The following is a 22,038-nucleotide window of genomic DNA, read 5'->3' as shown; positions in this document are numbered from 1 at the left end:
TGGGTGCAGGGCGCCCACTAGCGGCCCAACCCCGCATTTCCTCTAGTGACTGAATGGAGAGTCCGCGCTCCCGACGTCCTGCTCCCACAGAGTAGCGGCTTTTGCGGAACAGTGATTGTGAGTATACTTTTATTTAAGCGAAACGGGGTTAACAACACGGGGAGTGTGGAGGGCCGGTGAACGCGTGAGCACAAAGGACGACCATGCACAACCAACCGCAGCGCTCCAGACTGAGTGGAGCCAGCGACTTGTGAGACCCGGAGCCGCAGCACGACCGCCGCAGGAGCTACAACTCCACACACGGAAACCTCGTAGAGGTGTCGAAAGTCCAGTGCTCGTGTGTGATTTGTTTTAGGTGCAGCTGCCGGTGCTATGTTTGCCGCCAATAACTGTAATTATTTGTTTAACTGTCATAGGTGTGACATGTTTGTCCACACGGGATGTTCCCTTATCGCTGCGCAAGGAAAGCGAATTGATGTTCGGATGAAGTTGGCCATTTAATGGACGGCTTTTGTAGATGCAAAATCGAACTACCGGTTCATAGGCTAGTACGTTTTAGGCAATAAGAAGCCAAATGGCCTTCAGTTGTAACGCCAAAGCGAGCACTAGTTTGTCAGCGATGCGGAGGGATACGCACTGCGCCTCCCCAGTCTACTTGTGTCCAGGATTCTGGAGGACATGGAACGGGGAGGCGGAGGGAAGAAACGGTGGAAAACGAAAGAAAATCTGTAAGAGTAGGAACTTCAGCCTAAGAGTAACGCGAAAACCCACTGGCGATGGCCCATGCGTCCTAAGAGGTATGTGGTTGAGAGAATACGTGATTGTTTTATTAAAATAGTGGGAGTGAAATCCGTGGGCTAACGTAACACTCCATCGGAGGGCTGTGCTAACAGCTAGCATAGCTTAGCCGCAGTAGTGAGAAGTTAAAAAAAGTTTCTGGAATGGAGGAAGAGGAGGAAGGGTAAAGTAACTCTGGCTGTCTGTTCAAAGGTAGAATACAACGGCTCGTGAAATATAATTTTAGAAACAAAATGACGCCCCGAAACGTTACTTTGAAAACTAACGTAACGTTAGTCACTGTGCGTTTAGACTCGTAAGTTTAAGCTAAGCTAAACAAGTTGTGTCCTGTTAACGTTAGCTACGCTAGTAAGCACATTCTCGAGGCTTCGTTGGCTCGCTACGTATCAGGTTCAGCTAATTGTCTCTCTTAATCATATTTGATAACTCGTGATGCCGTATTTTCGTGTCACCGGGAGATCAACTTGGGGCTTGAGTTAAATCGGTTTTACATGCTGTTTTGAGGACTCGCGTGCTGCTAACGTTACAGCTTTCTGTAGCTCTTTCTCTGACTGAGAGCTGCTCAACGATACTCCCCAATAGTCTGCACCCTGTTCTTCAAAAGGTCACTTCTCGAGCCTTTCAAACAGACTACACACTGTAAAGCAAAGTATTTCCCGACACTGTTTGGTTTTGTAGAATTTGTTGCGGACAGAATGTCGTCTTTAAGTATTAGTTTCCCCTCAGACGAGACCAGGCTGAGATAAACTAACGCAGGCCCGATGTATGTTTACCACTTCCAGTTGGCTTCTTTCCCGTCCCATATCCAGTGGTGTGGCCTTTCGATGTGTATTGATTCTCACTATCTATTATATCCGATCCCATATCCACCATATTGTGCTAGGTTTACTATTCATTGCTTTGAACTATTAGCATGACCAGGCTGTAGTTTTAAATGGTCATGATGTTGGTCATACTCCTTGTTGTAAAGTTTGATCACGCATATTCTTAAGAGTGACTCACAGCTTTTTGTAAGGGACCACAAACTATCTCTAAATACAGTCATTTTTTTGTTGATCTTTACTCTTTAGATAAACACAAAGGGATATTAGTGTGAACTGTGATCAGTTATTGAGGACGACCAGCTTTCATCTCAAGGCTGAGTTAATTCAGATGCAGATCTGTCCATTCTAGCAAGTTCTATCTCAAACGTGTTCGTCAAACGCTCTGGTCGTTTCAAGAAGATGGGAAAGTCAATGTATTGAAATGTATTTGCTCACTCTTTCAATGAGCCGATGAATCACTGCTGATCCGGTTTAAACAAGGCTGCATCCACATCCCTGACTGATCCGGCTGTGCGGAAACAGCTGGGGGGAACAAAGTCTGTTGAATTGCAGAAGAAGAGTTTCAGGCTGGTCATTTTTTTTAGTTTGTGCCTACACATTTCCCCTGGTGCTTTCATGTGCGCAGAACAATGAGCAGTGGAAGTGGGTGCAGTGCTGTCGGACAGCTGTGCGCTGGAAGGGAGGGATCGGGGCAGAGATGGGATGAGGGAGGAAGCCGCTCTCTTGTGGTCACATCCTTTCTGACTGAGGCCAGTTTCACAAGCCCCCCCAAACAGCTGCTGCCGGCTGCATGTGTTCCACTGTCTGCGTGGTGTGGGCAGACGTGTCGGATATCCCAGCGTTTTGTTGGCGTAGCTGTGCATCAAGGCAGACACGGTCAGTATCTCTGCATTAGTGGCCGGGGGAGTCCTTGGGCGTCCCGAGGCGGTAATGCGTTCATTTTAAAAGGAGATTATTCAGTATGTGCCTCATGGTTGTACATTAATGGTAGCAAAGTCATTTTTTTATGTCTGGTAACAATTAATGCTCTCATTCATTTGCCTATTTTGGAGGGAAAGGGAGTTTGAAACTACATAAGCGAAATGCCCCCCCCCCCCCCCCCTACAAACGTTAATCACAATTAACTAAACTAGCATATGCAAATAGCTGGCAAAATATGGATTTGGGTCTTTATGTAAGAAGATGGTCACAAGAAACATTTAATAATAACATTTAATTAATCTGTTGATTCCATTCACCCATTTTGACCTTTAAATATCCCTGAATACGTAAAGTTAACTAGCAGACCAAGTTGGCCAGCTTCATTTTGTAACCGGGTCTCCTCATGTTTGCCTTTTTGTACGTACGACTGTCTGCAGCTTCTACACCAAACACCTCAGATAACTGCGCCATCCAGGTTTCACCAACACGGAGGAATTATGTATCCGATCCAAAGGGGGTCGAGGGTTCTTTTAAAATGCAAAATTGGTCACAAATGTTAGGAATATTTGCTTGTTCATCAATTATGCATACTGCCAGAGAGTTGCTAACACGCATGTGCTCTGTTCTGTCTTGCAGAAAGCCAGTGGCGTTAGAAACACGGAGTGTGCGCCGGTCGGCGGAGACGATCCGGAGAGGAGCCCGGAGTTGTTGGTGAGCTGCAGTTGCCTCGCACCGGTGAGACCTGCTGCAGCGTGTCACTTCGACAGAGGTCCTGATCTCCGTTCCCACAGGCAGCCCACGCCCCCACCCCCCTTCCCTCCATCAGTGTTGGTGACCCAGCTCTGGACCGCTTGCTGCAGGGCCCTTCCTGAGCAGCAGCAGCTGCGTCCTGCTTGCTGACTCCCCTCCCTCCCCTGCTTCCTGTCCTTGGTCAGACAAGGCTAAAGCCTCCTCTCCCCTAACCCACCCCTCATCTTTTTTACACACACACACACACACACTTGGGTGTTTTCTTGTTGACCACGCATTCCCACACTGCTTTAGACTACGAGTAGTGAATTGACCCTCACCCCACGCCCCCTGTAGTGGCCCCCCACTACACAGGTTCTCCCTTTCACCTCCACCACAGCATCTAGCATGACCTCCATGTCCAGTCTCTTCTCCTTCACAAGCCCAGCAGTGAAACGCCTGCTCGGCTGGAAGCAGGGAGATGAGGAGGAGAAATGGGCCGAGAAGGCGGTGGATGCGCTGGTGAAAAAGCTGAAGAAGAAGAAGGGGGCCATGGAGGACCTGGAGAAGGCTCTGAGTTGCCCCGGGCAGCCCAGCAAGTGTGTAACCATCCCACGGTCACTGGACGGCCGGCTGCAGGTCTCTCACAGGAAAGGTCTGCCTCACGTCATCTACTGCAGAGTGTGGCGCTGGCCGGACCTCCAGTCCCACCACGAGCTCAAGCCCCTGGAGGTGTGCGAGTACCCGTTTGGCTCCAAGCAGAAGGAGGTCTGCATCAACCCGTACCACTACAAGCGAGTGGAGAGTCCTGGTAGGTCCATAAACGTTCTCCCTATGGGGCAGCCCACATTTTTGGGGACTTTAATACTGGAAGGTTACTCTTTACATTAAGACAATGTGTTGCTTCCCTAGCAAATCATCATCTCCGGATAGGTTATTTTACAAACACATTTGGAAATTGCTGTCGCATACGGCCAAGTCACGGTCAGATTGGCTCATTTGTATTGTTAAAAAAAAGACTGATAAGACTACCGGCGTGAACCGTGGTGCTGGTAAACAAGTCCACAGAGGTCAGGAGGCTGTCGTCACACGGGCCCTGTTTCACCCCTCCTCCATTTCACAGAAAATCAATATAGTTTGCTCTTTGGGAGTCTTATTAGATTATGAGCTTCTATGCACTCCAGATGGGGTGTGGCATCAGAGAGTGGCGCACTAAATGCATAAAGCACTCAGACTAAACTCCCAGCACTCTCTCTTCACTGCCCCCTCCTCTCTCCGCTGTCACAAACGCATCGCATACACTTAGACCTCCCCATGGGGACAGCCAGGTCGGCGTAGATGAGATCCCGGATATGGATCGCATGTCGGTCAAGAGAGACCGCTGGTCTCATCGTTATAAGCAAGGCTTTATGGGTATTTAAGAGGGACAGCCTTGGATGCTCAATGCCGTAAGTCTTTTTGGAGGTAATGATCCTGGCCGTGGAAACGCACTTGATATTCTCCTAGCAAAGTTGAAGAGAAAAGAACAGATGATCAATGTGGCCATATCTCAGCCAAGGTCGATAACGGCTTTTGAGGAATGCTTTATTGTTAAACTCTTTCAAGACATGGGTTAGGATACTATGTTTTTTTTAATTCTTGTTAACCAACAAAAGAACAGCAACTGATGGTGGCGTTGTTGGCTTTCAAATATAGGAAGCTAATGGAATGTATGCACAAAGAAGGAATAAGACCATACTCGTATAAAGCCATACAAGCCATTTGTTTTCTAAATGATTAAATACTGTGGTCTCCCTCTATGCGTTGTGCTAATTCAGATTTTCGCCCCTGTCTCTTCACCTAGTGCTCCCTCCAGTCCTGGTACCGCGGCACAGCGAGTTCAACCCTCAGCATAGCTTGCTGGTACAGTTCCGCAACCTCACCCACAACGAGCCGCACATGCCCCTGAACGCCACCTTTCCAGAGTCCTTCCAGCAGCCGCACAGTGGTGGTGGCACCGCGGGTGGAGGTGGTGGAGGCGGTTCTTTCCCCATCTCTCCAAACTCTCCGTTTCCCTCTTCACCAGCCAGCAGCGGTACTTATCCAAACTCCCCCGCCAGCTCGGGGCCCTCCAGTCCATTCCAGCTCCCAGGTAGGTCAAACACACCTGTGTATAATGTACACCGTGTACCTGACTGGTTGTGGTTTTCTGGAGCTTTGTTGTCATGTAAGAAGCTGTTTTTGAGAATGGACTGTAGAGATTTGGTTAAATGCATATTTAATATGCATATAATTTACAGAGCCCGGGTATGAGTGAGCAATAATTGAAACCTATGCTATGATCCTTGGAAACACTCATAACAGTACTCTAACCAGGTCAACATAGTATATTGATTCAAATCTTGCTAATCAAGCTACATGCCTAAATGAGAACAAAGGAACTGCCAGCTAAGCAGCGTCCACCAGAGCTGCTGCCGGGGCGCCAGGTCCGTGCAGCCGGGCAGCTTTTCTGTCTCATTGTTACTGACTGGAGCCAGGACAGACGCATGTTCAATGGTCTTTATACATCCAAAAAACACATTTTGGGAAATTTGGGTTGTACTTTTTTTCTTCCTTTGTGTGGGTGGGTGGACTGTTACTCTGTTCCCCTTCTTGAGTTGATGACACCGCGAGCTGTTGGACATAAACGTTTTTCATGGTTATTTGTATTTGTGGTGGATGGCCCTACTTGTCATTTGATAATATATTTATAATATAATCAAAATGTTCTCACTGCTGTCTAAGTGAAAGTTTAATGGGGGGGGGGGGTTCTGCATGCCTTAATATGGACTCAAATTGCATCTGTTGTGCGTGTGTGTCAGTCAACTGGTGTCATCCTTGCTAACTATTCTCTTAATGTCTCAGCTGACACCCCACCCCCAGCCTATATGCCCCCTGACGAGCAGCTGGGTCAGGAGAGCCAGTCCATGGAAACCAGCAGCACCCTGGTGCCTCCGAATGTAGCCAGAGGAGGTATTTGTAATATTTACTGTCTTATCACATTTGAATGTGTGTGTGTATATATATATATATATATATATAATTAATTATCTAGGGCTGTCAATAGATTATCAAAATACACGCTTTTAGAAAGACCCCCTTAAATGTTTTTGAATTTGATCTATTTTTGCTCTCAACTCTCACTCATTTAACGGCTGTGTTTGAAGTGCCAACAATCTCCCCACATTTAGCCATTCCAACCACACTGTTAGGTTAACAGTGGTGTAGCTTAGCCTGGCAGTGCCTTTTTTCCCCCTCTGACCCGCTGTATATTTTCTCAGACGTGCAGCCGGTGGAGTACGAGGAGCCGAGCCACTGGTGCTCCATCGTCTACTATGAACTCAACAACCGCGTGGGCGAGGCCTACCACGCCTCGTCAACCAGCGTGCTGGTGGACGGCTTCACTGACCCCTCCAACAACAAGAACCGCTTCTGCCTCGGGCTGCTGTCCAACGTCAACCGCAACTCCACCATTGAGAACACGCGCAGGCACATTGGCAAAGGTACGGCTCAACGGTTTTGTCTGCGGCGCGGCTGCAATTTTTCTTTTTCTTCGTTCGGACATCCTGACCGTCAGTTGTCCGTCTCTATTCACCAGGGGTGCACCTGTACTACGTGGGTGGGGAGGTATACGCCGAGTGCCTCAGCGACACCAGCATTTTCGTCCAGAGCCGTAACTGCAATTACCACCACGGCTTCCACCCGACCACCGTGTGCAAGATCCCCAGCGGCTGCAGCCTCAAGATCTTCAACAACCAGGAGTTCGCCCAGCTCCTGGCCCAGTCGGTCAACCACGGCTTCGAGGCTGTGTACGAGCTCACCAAGATGTGCACGATCAGGATGAGCTTCGTCAAGGTAAGGCCCCGCCCCGTGCGATTTAAATCCGTTCTTCTAGCGAGGGGCACATACGTCATTCATCTTCATCATGATCTGTGTTGTCTGTGCCCTCCACCCAGGGCTGGGGAGCAGAGTATCACCGACAGGACGTCACCAGCACCCCCTGCTGGATCGAGGTGCACCTGCATGGGCCCCTCCAGTGGCTGGACAAGGTGCTCACACAGATGGGGTCGCCGCTCAATCCGATCTCCTCTGTGTCCTAATGATGGACTCGTGGGAGCTTTCAGAGATCCCTTCTACAATGTGTTTTTTTTTTTTTTTTTTTTGTATATATATTTTTTACTTACTCACCTATCCCCACCCCTTCCCCTCAGCAATTGATAATTTAACCTGGCCTTAATGGCTGAACTGTTTACACTTAACTTTGGGAAGGGATATTGAACTCTGGCTGGATATTCAACACTACAGACAGACAGCGCTGTTGCATGCGATGGCCCGAAGAAAGAGCGGCGACGGCATGGACATCACAGGGGTCTGCTATCACATTGATCAAATGTTCAAATTTTTACTTTTTTTGCATCATGTTTTTATTGTATTTCTCAAAAGTTTTTATTTCTCTGTAGTTTTTTTAATGCGGCAGAAATGTCAACTTTTTCTTGTGTCAGACAGGCTAAATGGAATTTTACCCAACGCTTTTTTTATCATTTTGTTTCAACATCAAATTTTTACAAAGAAGACTGACACAAGTTTGTTCACCATTCAGCTGAGTAATGGCAGAACACCTTCTGTATGATATAAGCCAAGCTGATGTTTTTTATATGGGAGATCAGTCACTGAATACGCTTAACATGCCCTAAGCTAACCACATTGTGAATGTTACATCCTTTGCAGCAGAAGTAGTCGTCCATCATATAATCACACAATGGACAGCGCTATTTATTCTTGTTTGAGCTCATGGGTTTAAAGCGAGGGTGAATTTATTCTCCATACTCACTGTATTAACAATATTGTGCACTCATGGATTTTGTGCGGGCATATAAAATTTTGACGTGGGTACCAAGGCATTGTGTTAAGAGGTAATTGACTTCATCAGCACGCTGAAATAAACAGGTTATTTGTTAACAATGAATGTTTAATTGTCTATTTTACATTTAAGTAAGATGCAATAAGGAAACCCATCATATGTGTGAACCGTGTGGAAATGTGTGTCATCAGGATGGAGCCAGCATGTCACTGATGTCAACCTAGTAATGATAGATTCCAACACTTTGCCACCCTGTTCTCTCCATTAAATATTGGACTACCCATGATAACGCTTGTTTGAATAGTTTAAAGATGTATTGTTGTGGCAACTGTAAAAGCAACACAGCAACAGCACATATTAATTAGTGAAATAAATAAAGTCCTTTTATGAAAATCTGTTTCATTAAAAAGCTTTTACTGGCTGAAATGGAAAGGTCAAATCATGCCAAGCAGAATTAAGTTGATCCTTTCTAGTTTATTAGTGTATATCATCTTTAGCTGTTTGGTTTAGCAGCAACAATCAAGTGGAAAGACCAAACTTGAAACAAGTAGATTGGAAATTATATTATTTTCAACATAGAAGATGAAAGTGAATACTTACAAACTTACATTTGTGAACATCTTAAAGATGAGTGAAATAAATTGTGATATTTGCATCTCATAATATCGTATTACTTCACCTGCCCTCGCAGAACTGTCACCACAGCCCGGTGATGTAGAACTGAACCACCAGCCCGGCGGCTTCCTATTGGTCCACGTCGGTATTTACCGTAAAACTCCGTAAAGGCGGGTCTGAGGCCACCTAACCTTTATAAAGTACAACTTGAAACGTCCTATTACACCGAAACATTGACGAATTCCCTGTTTACGCCATTTTCTTTTCCTCTGAGCTCTTTGCACCGCGTACCGGACGGGGAGGCTTTCGCCGATGCTTGAAAAAATCCTCTTGCGTCAAATTACCTCCAGCGGCCGGATGTGATGTGGCTCCCGAGGAGCAAGCCAAAGATAAACACGTAGCCAGACGGTTAGGGGCGAGGATAATACATGTTACAAAGGGGCTACGTGGAAACGGTCGAAATGAAGTAGTCGCGAAGAATCCAGAGATTTCAATAGTCGAGGGGACATCGGACACATTAACCAAGGAGCGAGTCTACCGCGGACATCGAGTCGGTGAGTCCCGCGGAGCTCTGACAGCTGTTACCTGCACGCTAGCTAACGTTAGCTAGCGCTAGCTAACTAATCTAATGTAATTACTTACCTGTCTCTGACATTTAGCTAACGTTAGGTACTCTGGGGTGCAGCGTCGTCACTAATACCAACGCATTTGTATTCGACGTGGCGACAAGTACGCAGCTAGCTTATTAGCTCAGCTAGCGTTACGTTGCTCGCTTTCTTGGTGAGCTATCACAAGTTCTGTTCGGGTTTTTAAAGGCTTTATTTGGCCACGTTAGCGTTACTGTCAGCGAGCTCGTTCGCTAAGAGAGCCGCGTCTTTTCGACGAAACTAGCGTTACTCGTGGGCGTTACGCTGCTTTAAAATGAGCGGAAAGAAGCTAGTTGGCTACGTTGTATTCAATGGGAGTTCTGCACGGGGGATTCCATAGCTGCCATTAGTGGGAGTGTACACGATGCTAACCCAGTGCCCTGCTTAGCATCTATGGAGGAGGAAATGAAGCCGATCCAGCATTAAGTCAGTTTCACTTCACCACTTTACGACGTGCATTGGCGCATGAAACATCTTCTGGTGTCTGGCTTGATAAAATACCACCAACCATATTCAACTAATCCTCCCAGCTCTGACTAAAATGTATTGTATTATAATGTTGTAATTCACCAGTTAACACTATTTACTTTTTTTCTCAGTTGGTTCTCTAAATAAACACTTTTTACCTTGCAGATTGACAGTTCTCTAGGTCTCATTCTAACAGGCCTTAATGCCAGCTGTAAGGGAACCATAATTTGGCTAATGTAAATCCCCTCCCTTTGGAAATCCTAAACTGTGCACACAAGCAGTGCAAATATGCTCCATCAATCACTAAGCGTCACATTACGGCATCGCTTTCACTGGAGCCAGTCATGGTAGTTTTGGTGTATACTAGTTAGTTACCATGAAGAAGATTTCCTCACGTGGATGCAAAATAACACCATCCATGTCGGAGATATGCGACTTGACAATATCGGTCCGGCCAAAATTTACATTTTGTTTAACTTTTTCCAGAAAAGGAAACCAAGGTAATTCTATTAGTAAAAATACATCTGGTGTACTTTTCCTTTATTTCTTAATCTTCCGGAATTGGGCCTCAGGATCTGTCAACATTGATCTTGAGAATTTTGTCCCTTTTTTTGTGTTGTAACACAATTCAACTTTAGTTGTTGAGCTCAGGATGTATTATAAACAAGTTGTCATTATTATGGATGACTTTTTAGATATGCTTTAGAAGATAATCCTTACATATCTGTCAGTTAAATCAACATACCAGAGTGATGTCTGTTCTAAAGGAACCAGCACAGTGCAGTGACTTCATTTGCATGCCGCTCCGCATCGATCGTCAGCTTTCACTTGCAACAACCATCTTTCTCTCTTCCCCACCGCGGCATCTGTAGCGGAGTCCAAAATGGCGCGAGCAGCCTTGGTGACCGCCACCAGTCTGGCTCTGACTGGGGCCGTGGTGGCGCACGCCTACCTCCTCAAACACCAGTTCTACCCCACCGTGGTCTACCTGACCAAGAGCAGCCCCAGCATGGCGGTAAGGGCAGGGATCGGCCTGGCTTATATCCATTGTTTTGCCCATGTTTTCCACATTAATGATGATGTGACAAATCCGCTTTTCCTCTCTGCCGTCAGGTGTTGTACATTCAGGCCTTTGTGTTGGTGTTCCTGCTGGGAAAGTTCATGAGGAAGGTCTTTTTTGGACAGCTACGGGCTGCAGAAATGGAGGTAGTGGTTTGATTGTATTGTGTGTTTCCTCATTGTAACACATTCAGTTTAATGTGCAATACATGGTCTGAGTTGCATCTAATCGGCCTACTTGTGGTTGCATCTTTCCTCTCTGCCTCCAGCATCTCATTGAGCGCTCGTGGTATGCTGTGACCGAGACGTGCCTGGCGTTCACTGTGTTCAGGGACGACTTCTCCCCGCGCTTTGTCGCCCTATTCACGCTCCTGCTCTTCCTCAAGTGCTTCCACTGGCTGGCTGAGGACCGGGTGGACTTTGTGAGTGAAGAGAGAGAGAGAGAGAGAGGAAAAACCGCTTCCTCATAGCGCACGGTTTACTTGGCCTGCCTGTATTCGTACACGGCACATTAATTTTTACGGTAGAATAAAGTGCGCTGAAAGCGATGGGACAGATGTCTTGAGTGCGAGGCGGCACACAAGAGATGAAGAGGGTCAACATGCATCACATACATGAAGAACACTCAGAATCCCAATCCATAATTCAGCGACTAAATTCACCCAAGTTACTATCTACCTTTTGTAAATAATTACCTTTTTCTTTCAGATGGAACGGAGTCCAAACATATCTTGGATTTTTCACTTCAGGGTATTATGTAAGTACACGTTATCAGAACGCTGCCTGCCCCTTTCAGACTTGGTCTTTTCTTTTTTGAGATCTTTCATCATTGTTCTCTCTTTCTGCCACATCCACTGTACATCAGAAACCCCCCTTGGCCTAGTGAAACTGTATGCAAACCAGTTTGGTTGTGCACGCAGGGCCAGGTGCACCAGTTTGAGAGAGCTAGTAACAAACCACCAGAATGGTCGACATTAACAGACCGTAACATAATACGCTTATCACTACTACAAAATGGATTGCGTAATAGCAGTTTATGGTCCATATTTCTAACTGTATTCCCATAATCGGGCCCATAATTTCACATCATTGTTTCTTGCCCTAAAAAAAGCTATTGTTTTCTATGGAGCGTCTGCTGAACACCTCACAGTGTTCTTCTATTTCCTGCAGCTCTCATTGGACTGCTGGCTGTGCTGGACTTCCTGTTTGTCAACCACGCCTGTCACAGCATCATCACCCGAGGAGCCTCGGTCCAGCTTGTTTTTGGATTTGAGGTTTTGACTCTTATTTTTTTTGCTTCAGTTCATTCATGACGATTAATCGATTTTGTGCTTTCCCACTGGCATAAAAGAATAAATTAAATAGGACATATGGTTGTCAGGTAAAACATTAAAATACATCTCATTGCATCAATAACAATAATTTTTATCTAATAATCAAACAACTAAACGTTTCATTGGGTGCATCGTGAGCCTTTTTATATGCTTTTGAATGCCGTCACATATGTGACCCTTTAGTTAGCAGAGTGGACTCCTCTGTTGATTTAACCTACCGTTCATTTAAAGTCAATCAGAATAAAACGACGTTTAGACAATATATTTATAACTTATTGCTGTAAGGGAATTGGTCCAAAATGTAGCGACATTTGCGTTTCAGTACGCCATCCTGATGACGATGGTGCTGACGACCTTCATTAAGTACATTTTGCACACCGTCGACCTGCAGAGCGAGAACCCCTGGGACAACAAGGCGGTGTACATGCTCTACACCGAGCTCTTCACCGGTACGTGCTGCTGCAGTCAACCTTTCTACCGCACGGTGTGGGTGTAATGCTGTTGGCCATACTAAGACTTTTATATATTTTTTTATCCCAGGTTTCATCAAAGTGCTGCTCTACATTGCCTTCATGACCATCATGATAAAGGTCCACACCTTCCCCCTTTTTGCCATCCGGCCCATGTATCTGGCCATGAGGTGAGCGGCTGTGTGCCTGTTTGTTTTCTTGTGTTTTAGGTACTTTCACTACTGTCAAATAGAATCTTGATGATGCAATTTAATATTGAAGCCGTTTCTCCAGGCTGTAAATTCATCAGAAAGAATCACACTTAATGACATTTTTCCTCTTTTTTTTTTCCTCAGGCAGTTTAAGAAAGCTGTAACGGATGCCATAATGTCTCGGAGAGCAATCCGTAACATGAATACATTGTGAGTTACATGGTTATTTACTTTAGCAAATATATATAATATATATATATATATATATATATAAAAGCTAAGCCAAACTCTGCAAGGTCTTTGCTATTCAGCAGAGGTGTGGACTCGAGTCATGTGACTTGGACTCGAGTCAGACTCGAGTCATGAATTTGATGACTTGAGACTCGACTCGACAAAACGTACAAGACTTGCAACTCGACTTGGACTTGAACACCGATGACTCGTGACTTGACTTGGACTCGAGCCTTTTGACTCGAGAAGACTTGCTACTTCCCATGAAAACTGGGGGAAAACATTTTCACACGGCCGCGCCGCTCTGTTTATCTGCATCTGTCAAAACATGTGCGCCGCCTGTATGCAGAGAGCGCGCGCTGCACGACATCCAATCACTGCAGTCCATTTGACCGTATCAACGAGACAGCTCGTTCATGGTTACAAAAATCGGGATTTTTGAACCCGGATTCAGACTCCGATGGAAATCCTCGCCAACATTATGTCAACGTCCGTTTTAAAGTAGTGTAATGAGCTGAGTTAAAGTTATTAGTTAATCAGTTATGCAGATGTTGCATGTGTTCACGTTATGCTCCGTTACCAGCTGTAGTTACGCGAGACAACCCGAGTTTTGGGGGGCCGTGTATGCGGAAGTGTTCGTCCGGCGTGGTGACGGCCAACAGTGACCGAAGTTGAGTTGTTTTATATAAATAAATGCAGCGGAGTTGCAAGCCAGTCATCGCCTCCTTATTTACGCTGCAGCATTGGGGTGAGCGTTACAGTACTATAACACAGTCGATCCACCATTACCCTTCCCTTCGTAGTCTAGGTCTGTGAGGCAGCGCACCATCACCCAGGGTTCCCTGTCCCCACTATAATAAAAGGACTCGAAATGACTCGAAACTAAAATGGTACGACTTGTGACTCAACTTGAGACTTGTTGGCTTTGACTTGTGACTCGACTTGGGACTTGCTTCGTCTTTGACTCGACTTGACTCGGGACTCGAGGGCAATGACTTGAGACTTGCTTGTGACTTGCATAACAGTGACTTGTTCCCACCTCTGCTATTCAGTGACTTTATATATCTGAAATTATATTGTGACTCAAACTTATGCATTCTGATCTTTGCCTGCGTTCAGATACCCCGATGCCACTGCTGAAGATCTGCAGGCTTCTGACAACGTCTGTATCATCTGTCGAGAGGAAATGGTCACCGGGGCCAAGAAACTGCCATGTAATCACATTTTCCACTCCAGGTACGTCTTGGTCAGCAGGAAAGGCGCTGGGCTGCAAACCAACCAAAACAAACATAGGCGGTGGGCGTGGTCAGCATCTGCAGTGACAGATGGCACGCACACAGTTCCTGTACTCACACATTGAAGCCAAATAACCTTGACTGGGAACCCAAACCTTTGTGAACCATCTGTGTGTTATTTGTTCCTGTGAATAACGTCACCGCTCCCCCCCCCCCCACAGCTGCCTGCGCTCCTGGTTCCAGAGGCAGCAGACCTGCCCGACCTGTCGCATGGACGTCCTCCGCGCGTCCAACAACAATCAGACGCCGGCCCAGGCCCAAGCCCCGCCCCCAGCTCCTGCGGCCCCTGCCAATGCCCCAGCCGCCCCGCCCGCCAACGGTGAGAGTCGGGACAGGCCCCTTTCCTCTGCAGCCACTCACACAACGCTGCACATTCTGATACCCGATAGAACGTTTACACCTTTATCAAGACTGCTTCTTTTAGAAACGAGAGACCTATTTGGAAGCGTCCTCTGGGAAATGCATTATGGGATTCTTTTTCCGTGGGGTCATGTAAGGGTCTTTTGTGCTGTTTCCTCTCCAGTGGCCCCAGGCATGTTACCCGGCTTCCCGCCTGGCGTCTTCCCCTTCTGGGGTCCCTTCCCCGGGGTGCCGCCCCCCGCCGCAGCGCCTGCAGCTCCGGGTGCCGCCGATGCGCCGCAGGGCAGCACGCAGGCAGCCGGTAAGGACGACGCGAGCCAACAATCCACGGCCGCACAAAGAGGATTGGTTGATTTCACATGAACAATAAGCGGGTGTGTTTTTGTTTGGCCAGGCACCAGCCAGGCCGCCTCCTCGCCTGCAGACGCGGGCGCCGCAGCTCCAGGGCCGACGATGCCCGGCTTCCCCTTCTCCTTCCCCCCTCCCCCCTTCCCCACTGCACCATGGCTGATGCCTCCCCCTCCTCCCTTCGGTGAGCACTGACTCTTTGCACTTGTACGCTTTGGTTACATGAAAATCTCTTATTGTCAAAAGATATCAAGAAAGGTGTGTGTGTGTGTGTGTGTGTGTGATGGTATTTGCCACTACATGTATAGCAATTTCTTTTGGGTCCTTTTTCTCATGTGTTTTAACGCCTCTGCTCTTCTCCAGTGTCGTCCATGCCTCCGCCGCCTCCTTCCCTGTCGCGGCTGTCCGAGGAGGAGCTGAGGGAGCTGGAGGCAGAGGGCCGGCGGGGCCTCGAGGCCCGACTCCAGTGTCTCCAGAACATCCACACCTTGCTGGACGCCGCCATGCTCAACATCCACCACTACCTCAGCACCGTCACCACACTCGCGTAACTGAGCCTCCTCCAGCATGACTAGATGATTGCATGCAGCCTATTTCAAACTGTGTTATGAATTGAGGGTTTGAATATATGGGTCAAATATTTAACAGAAAATTCTAATCAGATGAAATGAAACGGAGTAGGGTTTTACCACTTAAAATCACTGAAGGCGGCAGACTTTGAGTTGAGTTTGGAGGCGGGAATGCGTCATTGAGCCTTTGCTGTCCTCCACAGTCCTCCACGGGCGGAGGGCGGCGCCGGAGCAGCGAGCGGGACAAATGACGCCGCCGCCGCCGCGGCCAGCAGCAGTACGGACAGCCTCGGCCAAGAGAAGGAGTCCGCCAGCTCCTCGAGTAGTAAGTAAACCCCTGACGGTGTTTGACTAAATAAAAGCAAAAATGTGGTTCCTGATGAAATGAGTTCTTTCCCTGTTTGCAGGTGAGCAGGTGGGCGGAGCGGCTGCCTCCCCTCAGCCGGCTGACTCCACTTCCACCGCCTCTGACACGGAGCAAAAAGACGAGCTGGACGAAGGAGCGGCGGGGGGGGAGGACGGAGAGCCCAACGCCGCAGAGCTGAGGCGGCGGCGCCTCCGAAAGCTGGAGACGTCGACTCCGTCCTCCGCGCCTCCCGACAACTGACCCGTTGCGCTCCGACTCGTGACACGCGGCGCTCTGGACCGGCAGAAACTCTGAGCCGATAGACGGTCCCTTTGGTCCATCGCCTCCTCCTCGGACCGTCGGATTGGTTGGAATGGGGCTGCCGAGGAGACGTGGCACTGCTCCCCCTGCACCGTTTCTGTGTCAGAAAGCAATAGCACGACTCCCGTTTTTAGTTTTGTCACCACCTTTCTCCTCCATGTCACAACAACTACTGCAATAAGAGTGCTGCAGGTGTTTGTTCAGTTTATTCAGGCGGAGGGATTTAAAACCCATCAATTTGATCAGCTTGGTGGAGGCACGCTCTCAGAGTTTTGTTTTAACTGGGTGGCCCCGCCCACCGCGTTCACATGTTACACAGCACTTGGATCTGTGTCACCTCCAGAGATTTCAAATGGACGAAGGTTGAAGGTTGATCAGCTGTTTTGGCTCGTTTTTTTTTTTTTTCATTAAGGTTCATCACTCTTTAGCTGAATTTGAATGTGTACATACTGTATAAAGAGTTTTAATAGGATGATCTGTACATAAAGCAGAATAAACTGTTTGACTGATTGTGGCACATGTACGGTGGTGTGTGTGGTTCTGCAGCAGAGTTTTTAATTCTGCCTTTCAATTCATGTATAAACATTTAGTACATAAATATCCAGTAATTTTCTAGCAATGTTTTGAAATAAAGATCACGCAAATCATTTTCCACATAATGAATACAAAATGACATTCAGGAAAACTGCCGTAGAGATGATTTGGGAATTTCATACCTGTAAAATAAAGGCTTCACTGATGAATAAAACATTTGAAATTCTAAAGTTATCCCTTGAACAGTATGGGCAATGATAACTTACACAATTTGTAACATCCACATCTCTTAGAAACAAGCTCATTTATATTTTTTATTGGTTTTCTGCTTACATAAAATAAAAATATATGCCATTTGCTGTGAGGAAGCCTCATTGCAATACAAACAATCACGTTGGATTCAAATGCTACAATTAAATGGTAAAAGATATAAAATAAGTTAAATGTACAAAGTAAAATTTCAAAGGAAGGGAATCATTTTTAAAATAAAGATGAAACATTTTGCAAAGTGACATACAAACCAAAATAACCAACAGCGTCCCTACAGGAAACAACCCGGCGAGACAAATGCCCGAGGAATGTGTCAGCGTAGAAGAGACCATGTCAAAGGATATCACTACATACACTTCACACGGCATAAGAGGAGCATCCCTTTCTACAAAAGTGCGTATTGGTACGGCCGCAACTGCTGATCTCGCCATTCTGCTGCAGCAAACTGCGTCACGTTTTGGACGGCCAGTGACGGCTGCACTCTGCTCTCGTGGTTTGCCGTGACTCACACTCTTAAATCCCTTTTTTCCGCTACGTGGCCTGCTGGTCGGGGGACGGCAAGTTGGGTCCCTCCTGGGAGGACCTTTTCTTGTTTGATGAGGAATGCTTAGGAAGCTAAATGTGCAATAGTTAGGAAATAATAGACGCTAGTCCACCTCGTTGCTCAACAGTTAGGACAATGAATTCTCTCAAATAAAAACGAACACACTGTGATCTCACTTTAGCCGTTGTGTGCGGTCACTGATCACAATGATCTGCATCACTGAGTTCGTTCCCTTTGAGCCAATAAAACATTTTTCATTCTATACATTCTGTTCCAAAACTACAAGGTGCAAATTCATTGTTTGTTGATGAATTCCAGAGGTCTTCAGTGCAAAAAAAAGGTCCACAGGGGGGGAGGTGCTACTCGCTGGCAGCTGTGTGCGGCTCGCCCTTGAGATGGACGTCGGTGGGGGCACGACGACCCCCAACAGTGTCGAGAGGCGCAGGTCAGTTCTGGGGGGTGGAGTAGAACGAGTGGTGCTGGTGGCTTTGGTCCGGAGGATTGCTGGCAAACAGGAGGGGAGCAGACTCGGATCCGTACCAGCTGAAAGGGGGTGAGAAGAAGAACACCAAACCATGCATTATCTAAAAAACAACTTAACTAACCTCTTCTGGATTCTAGTGATTAATCTACCAACTTTTTTCTCAATCTAAAGAAATGGTTTGGCCTACAGATTGCCTTTCCTTGTTTTGTCCAGAGATACTGTATTTATAATGTCCTCCAATTAGAGCCAAATCCATTCATCAGCAGGGAAATAGTCCTCAACAACTTTGATGATCGTGTTGAGCTCCAACGTGTTGCGTTTTGTTCCTTTCCATCAGAGTAAAAGTGAATACCTTTGCGTTTGACTGGCGGTCAAAAAGAATCTGCAGGTTTATCCACGACTGAAATGACGGTGCAGCCCTTCATGAGATAATCAGCAAGGGATCGTATTGGAGAAGCAGGGAATGATGGCAGTGGGTTTCCTTAATAACTACCTTTAATCATTCAGGAAATGCAAAAAGCGGGTGCATATTTCTCTGTTGATTGAAGAACTGACTGACAGTGTGATGACAGTACCTGGAGTGTGGATGTGAACTGCGCGCCCATGGAACCGGTCCATCCTCGTTGCTGCCCTGAGGGTCATCAAAGAAATACGGACGAGGTAGGACCCTGTTGTTGACGGCCATGCTGCTGGTCTGTGGAAAAAAGGCAACCACAAACACGCAGCTTTACAAAAAGACTTCCTCTACCTTTCCAGGTTTTTTTGTTGTTGTTTTTTAAATCCGACTGTGCCGTTTACCTCTTGAGCCGGCCGACGAACTCTGAAGATGACAATGAGCAGGCTAGTGGGGAGCAGCTCCCATATGAAGAGGATGGCCCCAAAGGCCAGGTAGCCCTGGTCGCCCAGTTCGCTTTGCAAGTCAGCCTGCACACACAAACACACACATTCACACACACACACACGTCTCTAGAAGTGTGTTTGCTTGTTTACTGGCCACGGCTTATCGCCGGGGGTTTAGGAGATAGGGAAATATTGACATCCGGCCAACTGGAACCATTCACTGCGCTTTGGACTCAGACGCTCACCTGGTCGGAGACGTTGTACCAGTCAAAGTTGAACGACTCCACTCGGCGGCTCAGGGACAGAATGAGCACCGTCAGGTTGTAGCAGGCTCGGCTGGCAAACAACAGGATCACCGCGGCTCCCAGTGTGGCTGTGCGGCACACCGTGGTCCCCTGGTAAAGTGGAGGTGGGGGATGATTGGGGAGGGGAAGGGAGGGGACACCAGTCAACCGGAAGGACAAATAAAAGGTAGTGGCGTACGTTTTATGGTGCGCTGCAATCACATGTGCTGTATGGGATCCCCACGATGCAAGTCAAAATTCCCTTCATTTAGCCCCACCCACATTTTCCAGTTTTAAATGTGTAGTCTCCGAGCCCAAAGCTGGCCTGACCCCGATGATGTCGTATGATGTCATCAAGTTCACTGGCCTCGGCTCGACATAGCGAGACGAGGCTAAGAGAACGCCTCATCGTTAATGGGCAGCTTCTCTTTCATTTACGCCCGTTTCAACGTTTTACTCAAAATGAAGTCAGGGCCCGACGCTGTGCACACCTTGCTCATCAGGTAGGGGCTGGCGGAGCGCGAGTGCCTGGTCAGCAGCAGCAGCAAGGTGGCCAGCATCACGGCGACCAGGATGAAGAGCAAGTCGTTGACCAGCACTCGAAGCAGGACCAGATTCCAGGTCCGCTCTCTAGACCCGCCGCCGGCGCTGCCCTCTCTGTCACTGAGGGCCGCGCAGGCCGCGTTGACACAGAGGAAGACGGCGCACAGGGCGGCGTACACGCACCGCGCCAGCAACCTGAGGAGGACAGGAGTGGCTGAGGGATTAGTGGGGACCGAGGTGGGGGGCTCACAGCGAGACACTGGCATCTCATTGTTCTAAAAGGCAAAAAAAGGTTGCATGAAACTTACAGCCCTCTATCCACGTCTGAGCTGTACGTCTCCCTCACTTTGAGCAGCACCTGGGGTACAAGAGAGAAATAAGCCACGGAGTAAACACAAACACAGGACGTTGGGAATGAAGCTGAAAGCGAAGACAATAACCCGGCCTCACCTGAGTGAAATACAGGTTGATCAGAGTGAGAGTGAAGAACTGCAGACACACAGGGAAGCAATAGAGCATCCAGTAGGCGGCAGCGGGGAGGTGGTTGGCCTGCAGAGTGTTGCAGAAGTAGAAGGAGAACAGGGTGGTGCGGATGGCCGCCCAGAGCAGGCAGAGGAACAGGAAGACGCTCTGGTAGCTCCATCGCTTGTGTCTGTAGAGGTAGAGGAGCCAGAGCTGCCCGTACACCACCAGGAACAGAGCGGCGTACAGGGTGGTGTAGAGGATGGTGAAGCTGAGCTTGACCGACGGGGTGACGGCGGGACCAAGGGGAACTGGGACCGGCGGGGAGGACGGGTTGGGAGGAGCTTCCATTGGAGTACTGACTAACTGTCCCGCATCACAAGAAAAAAAAAGAAAAAAACCCTGCTAGATCATCCCACTATCAGCACGAGCAGTTCACATGGGAGACCTGAGAGAAAAACACCAGGGGTCAGCAGGTCACGAGCACCGAGCAAGAGAGGGGCCACGTGGAGGAAGAATGTCCTCCTTCATAACCCTTGTACACTTGGAGCATGAGACAGTAAACACCATGCAGTGTTTCCTCTAGGTTTACAACTTCAGGGCAGGGGGACATTTATATTTCTTATTTGAAGCAAAACAACTAAAAAAAACCTCATCATAGGTCATAAGACCTTTAAACCATAGTTTGGGTTGGACAAATCCAGAAAAATAAATTGTTAAACAGCTGTTCTTCACACTGGCCTCAATAGTTTTAACGTGCATTTATTTAGTATTTCACAACCAGTTCAAGCAGAAGTCAACAACATTGCAGCATCACAGTGACGTCATTACCATGGGATACAGTTGTGTCAGCCTCTGCGTTGATGTAAACTAGAGATGACCTTATAAGTTGAATCATATGACAACATATATGGCAACAGGTGACACCTACACGAGAGGTTCTACGGATCCCAACAGCTCAACGTTTCTCTTTCATTCTAAAAATCGCCATCAACATGTCATACTCATATAGAACTCTACTGCTCGTGGGACAGTTCCCGCGTGCCCTGGGTACTTTTCGGTGACTTTGAGAACCAGTAAACCCAGTTAGCTCGCTGCGCGTCTTTAAAACACAAACAACCAGGTTCCTTTCACACAGCCGATTTACGGCTCGGCTAACTGAAACCGACATTATTAACAAAGAAGGATTGTCAACTCTTCCCAGCCGCGACTTGGACACGCTTTGCTTTCTCAAGTAAGGTCACCAAACGTATAAGCTGCCAGTAACCTTGTAATAATAATAATAATAATAATAACAAACCGTTCTCGAGGTGAACGCAGCTGGAGGAGAGACGACGGTAATCCCCGTTTGTTGTTTCCGTGTCGGCTGGGCTACGTGCGTCAAAGGGGGCGGAGCCATCTCTTTGAATCCAACCGCCAATCAGAGGGGACAGGAAATCGCGGTTTCTTCAAGTTTTTGTTGTCCTATCTCAAGACGCACGGCGTGTTTATATTATATTCAATATTTACATGGGGGGTGGTTTAAGTCAATGAGAACGTTTTTCCAACAACACCGGCAGCCTTTCAATGCAAATATTTTCCAGCTCAACTTTAGCCGTTAGCCACCGTCGCCTCTCATTAACGCCACTGCCCCTCGCGCGCCGTCCGTTGTTGGGGCTGCATTGTTAACGTG

General features: G+C 47.5%; 3 protein-coding genes across 10 annotated transcripts; 2 read left to right on the top strand and 1 right to left on the bottom strand.

Annotated features, from left to right (window-relative positions):
- The first annotated feature begins 12 nt into the window (after nt 1-12).
- Nucleotides 13-7,468, top strand: smad5 (SMAD family member 5). 7 transcript variants are annotated; one of them, XM_037461819.2, is made up of 8 exons: nt 13-117; nt 3,180-3,278; nt 3,721-4,083; nt 5,116-5,403; nt 6,156-6,263; nt 6,572-6,793; nt 6,889-7,145; nt 7,247-7,468. In XM_037461819.2, exons 3-8 carry the CDS (start codon nt 3,825-3,827, stop codon nt 7,388-7,390), a joined length of 1,278 nt encoding a protein of 425 aa, XP_037317716.1. In that variant the 5' UTR covers nt 13-117; nt 3,180-3,278; nt 3,721-3,824; the 3' UTR covers nt 7,391-7,468. The 7 variants fall into 7 exon arrangements, with proteins under 7 accessions (XP_037317716.1, XP_037317711.1, XP_062416725.1 ...); XM_062560741.1 differs by lacking the exon at nt 13-117 and adding exons at nt 479-797; nt 2,248-2,498 and having other exon boundaries at nt 3,180-4,083; XM_037461817.2 differs by lacking the exon at nt 13-117 and adding an exon at nt 491-797.
- A 1,531-nt stretch (nt 7,469-8,999) lies between these two features.
- syvn1 (synovial apoptosis inhibitor 1, synoviolin) lies at nt 9,000-16,924 on the top strand. Its single transcript, XM_037462580.2, has 16 exons — nt 9,000-9,320; nt 10,754-10,896; nt 10,995-11,087; nt 11,210-11,362; nt 11,649-11,697; nt 12,111-12,214; nt 12,597-12,723; nt 12,815-12,914; nt 13,080-13,145; nt 14,286-14,402; nt 14,623-14,780; nt 14,985-15,122; nt 15,216-15,353; nt 15,533-15,716; nt 15,942-16,063; nt 16,146-16,924. Exons 2-16 carry the CDS (start codon nt 10,765-10,767, stop codon nt 16,343-16,345), a joined length of 1,881 nt encoding a protein of 626 aa, XP_037318477.1. The 5' UTR covers nt 9,000-9,320; nt 10,754-10,764; the 3' UTR covers nt 16,346-16,924.
- On the bottom strand, nt 16,785-21,785 carry gpr137 (G protein-coupled receptor 137). 2 transcript variants are annotated; one of them, XM_037462582.2, is made up of 8 exons: nt 21,667-21,785; nt 20,355-20,814; nt 20,213-20,262; nt 19,853-20,099; nt 19,323-19,472; nt 19,036-19,161; nt 18,813-18,931; nt 16,785-18,296 (listed from the first exon to the last, which is right to left on the bottom strand). In XM_037462582.2, exons 2-8 carry the CDS (start codon nt 20,715-20,717, stop codon nt 18,200-18,202), a joined length of 1,152 nt encoding a protein of 383 aa, XP_037318479.2. In that variant the 5' UTR covers nt 20,718-20,814; nt 21,667-21,785; the 3' UTR covers nt 16,785-18,199. The 2 variants fall into 2 exon arrangements, with proteins under 2 accessions (XP_037318479.2, XP_037318478.2); XM_037462581.2 differs by having other exon boundaries at nt 20,355-20,732; nt 21,667-21,775.
- Between the last annotated feature and the right edge of the window lie 253 nt (nt 21,786-22,038).

Source organism: Pungitius pungitius, chromosome 2 (genome assembly GCF_949316345.1).
Source record: "Pungitius pungitius chromosome 2, fPunPun2.1, whole genome shotgun sequence".
NCBI lineage: Eukaryota > Metazoa > Chordata > Actinopteri > Perciformes > Gasterosteidae > Pungitius > Pungitius pungitius.
Note: the sequence above shows the minus strand (reverse complement) of the source record. Positions and strands in the feature narration are given on the sequence as shown.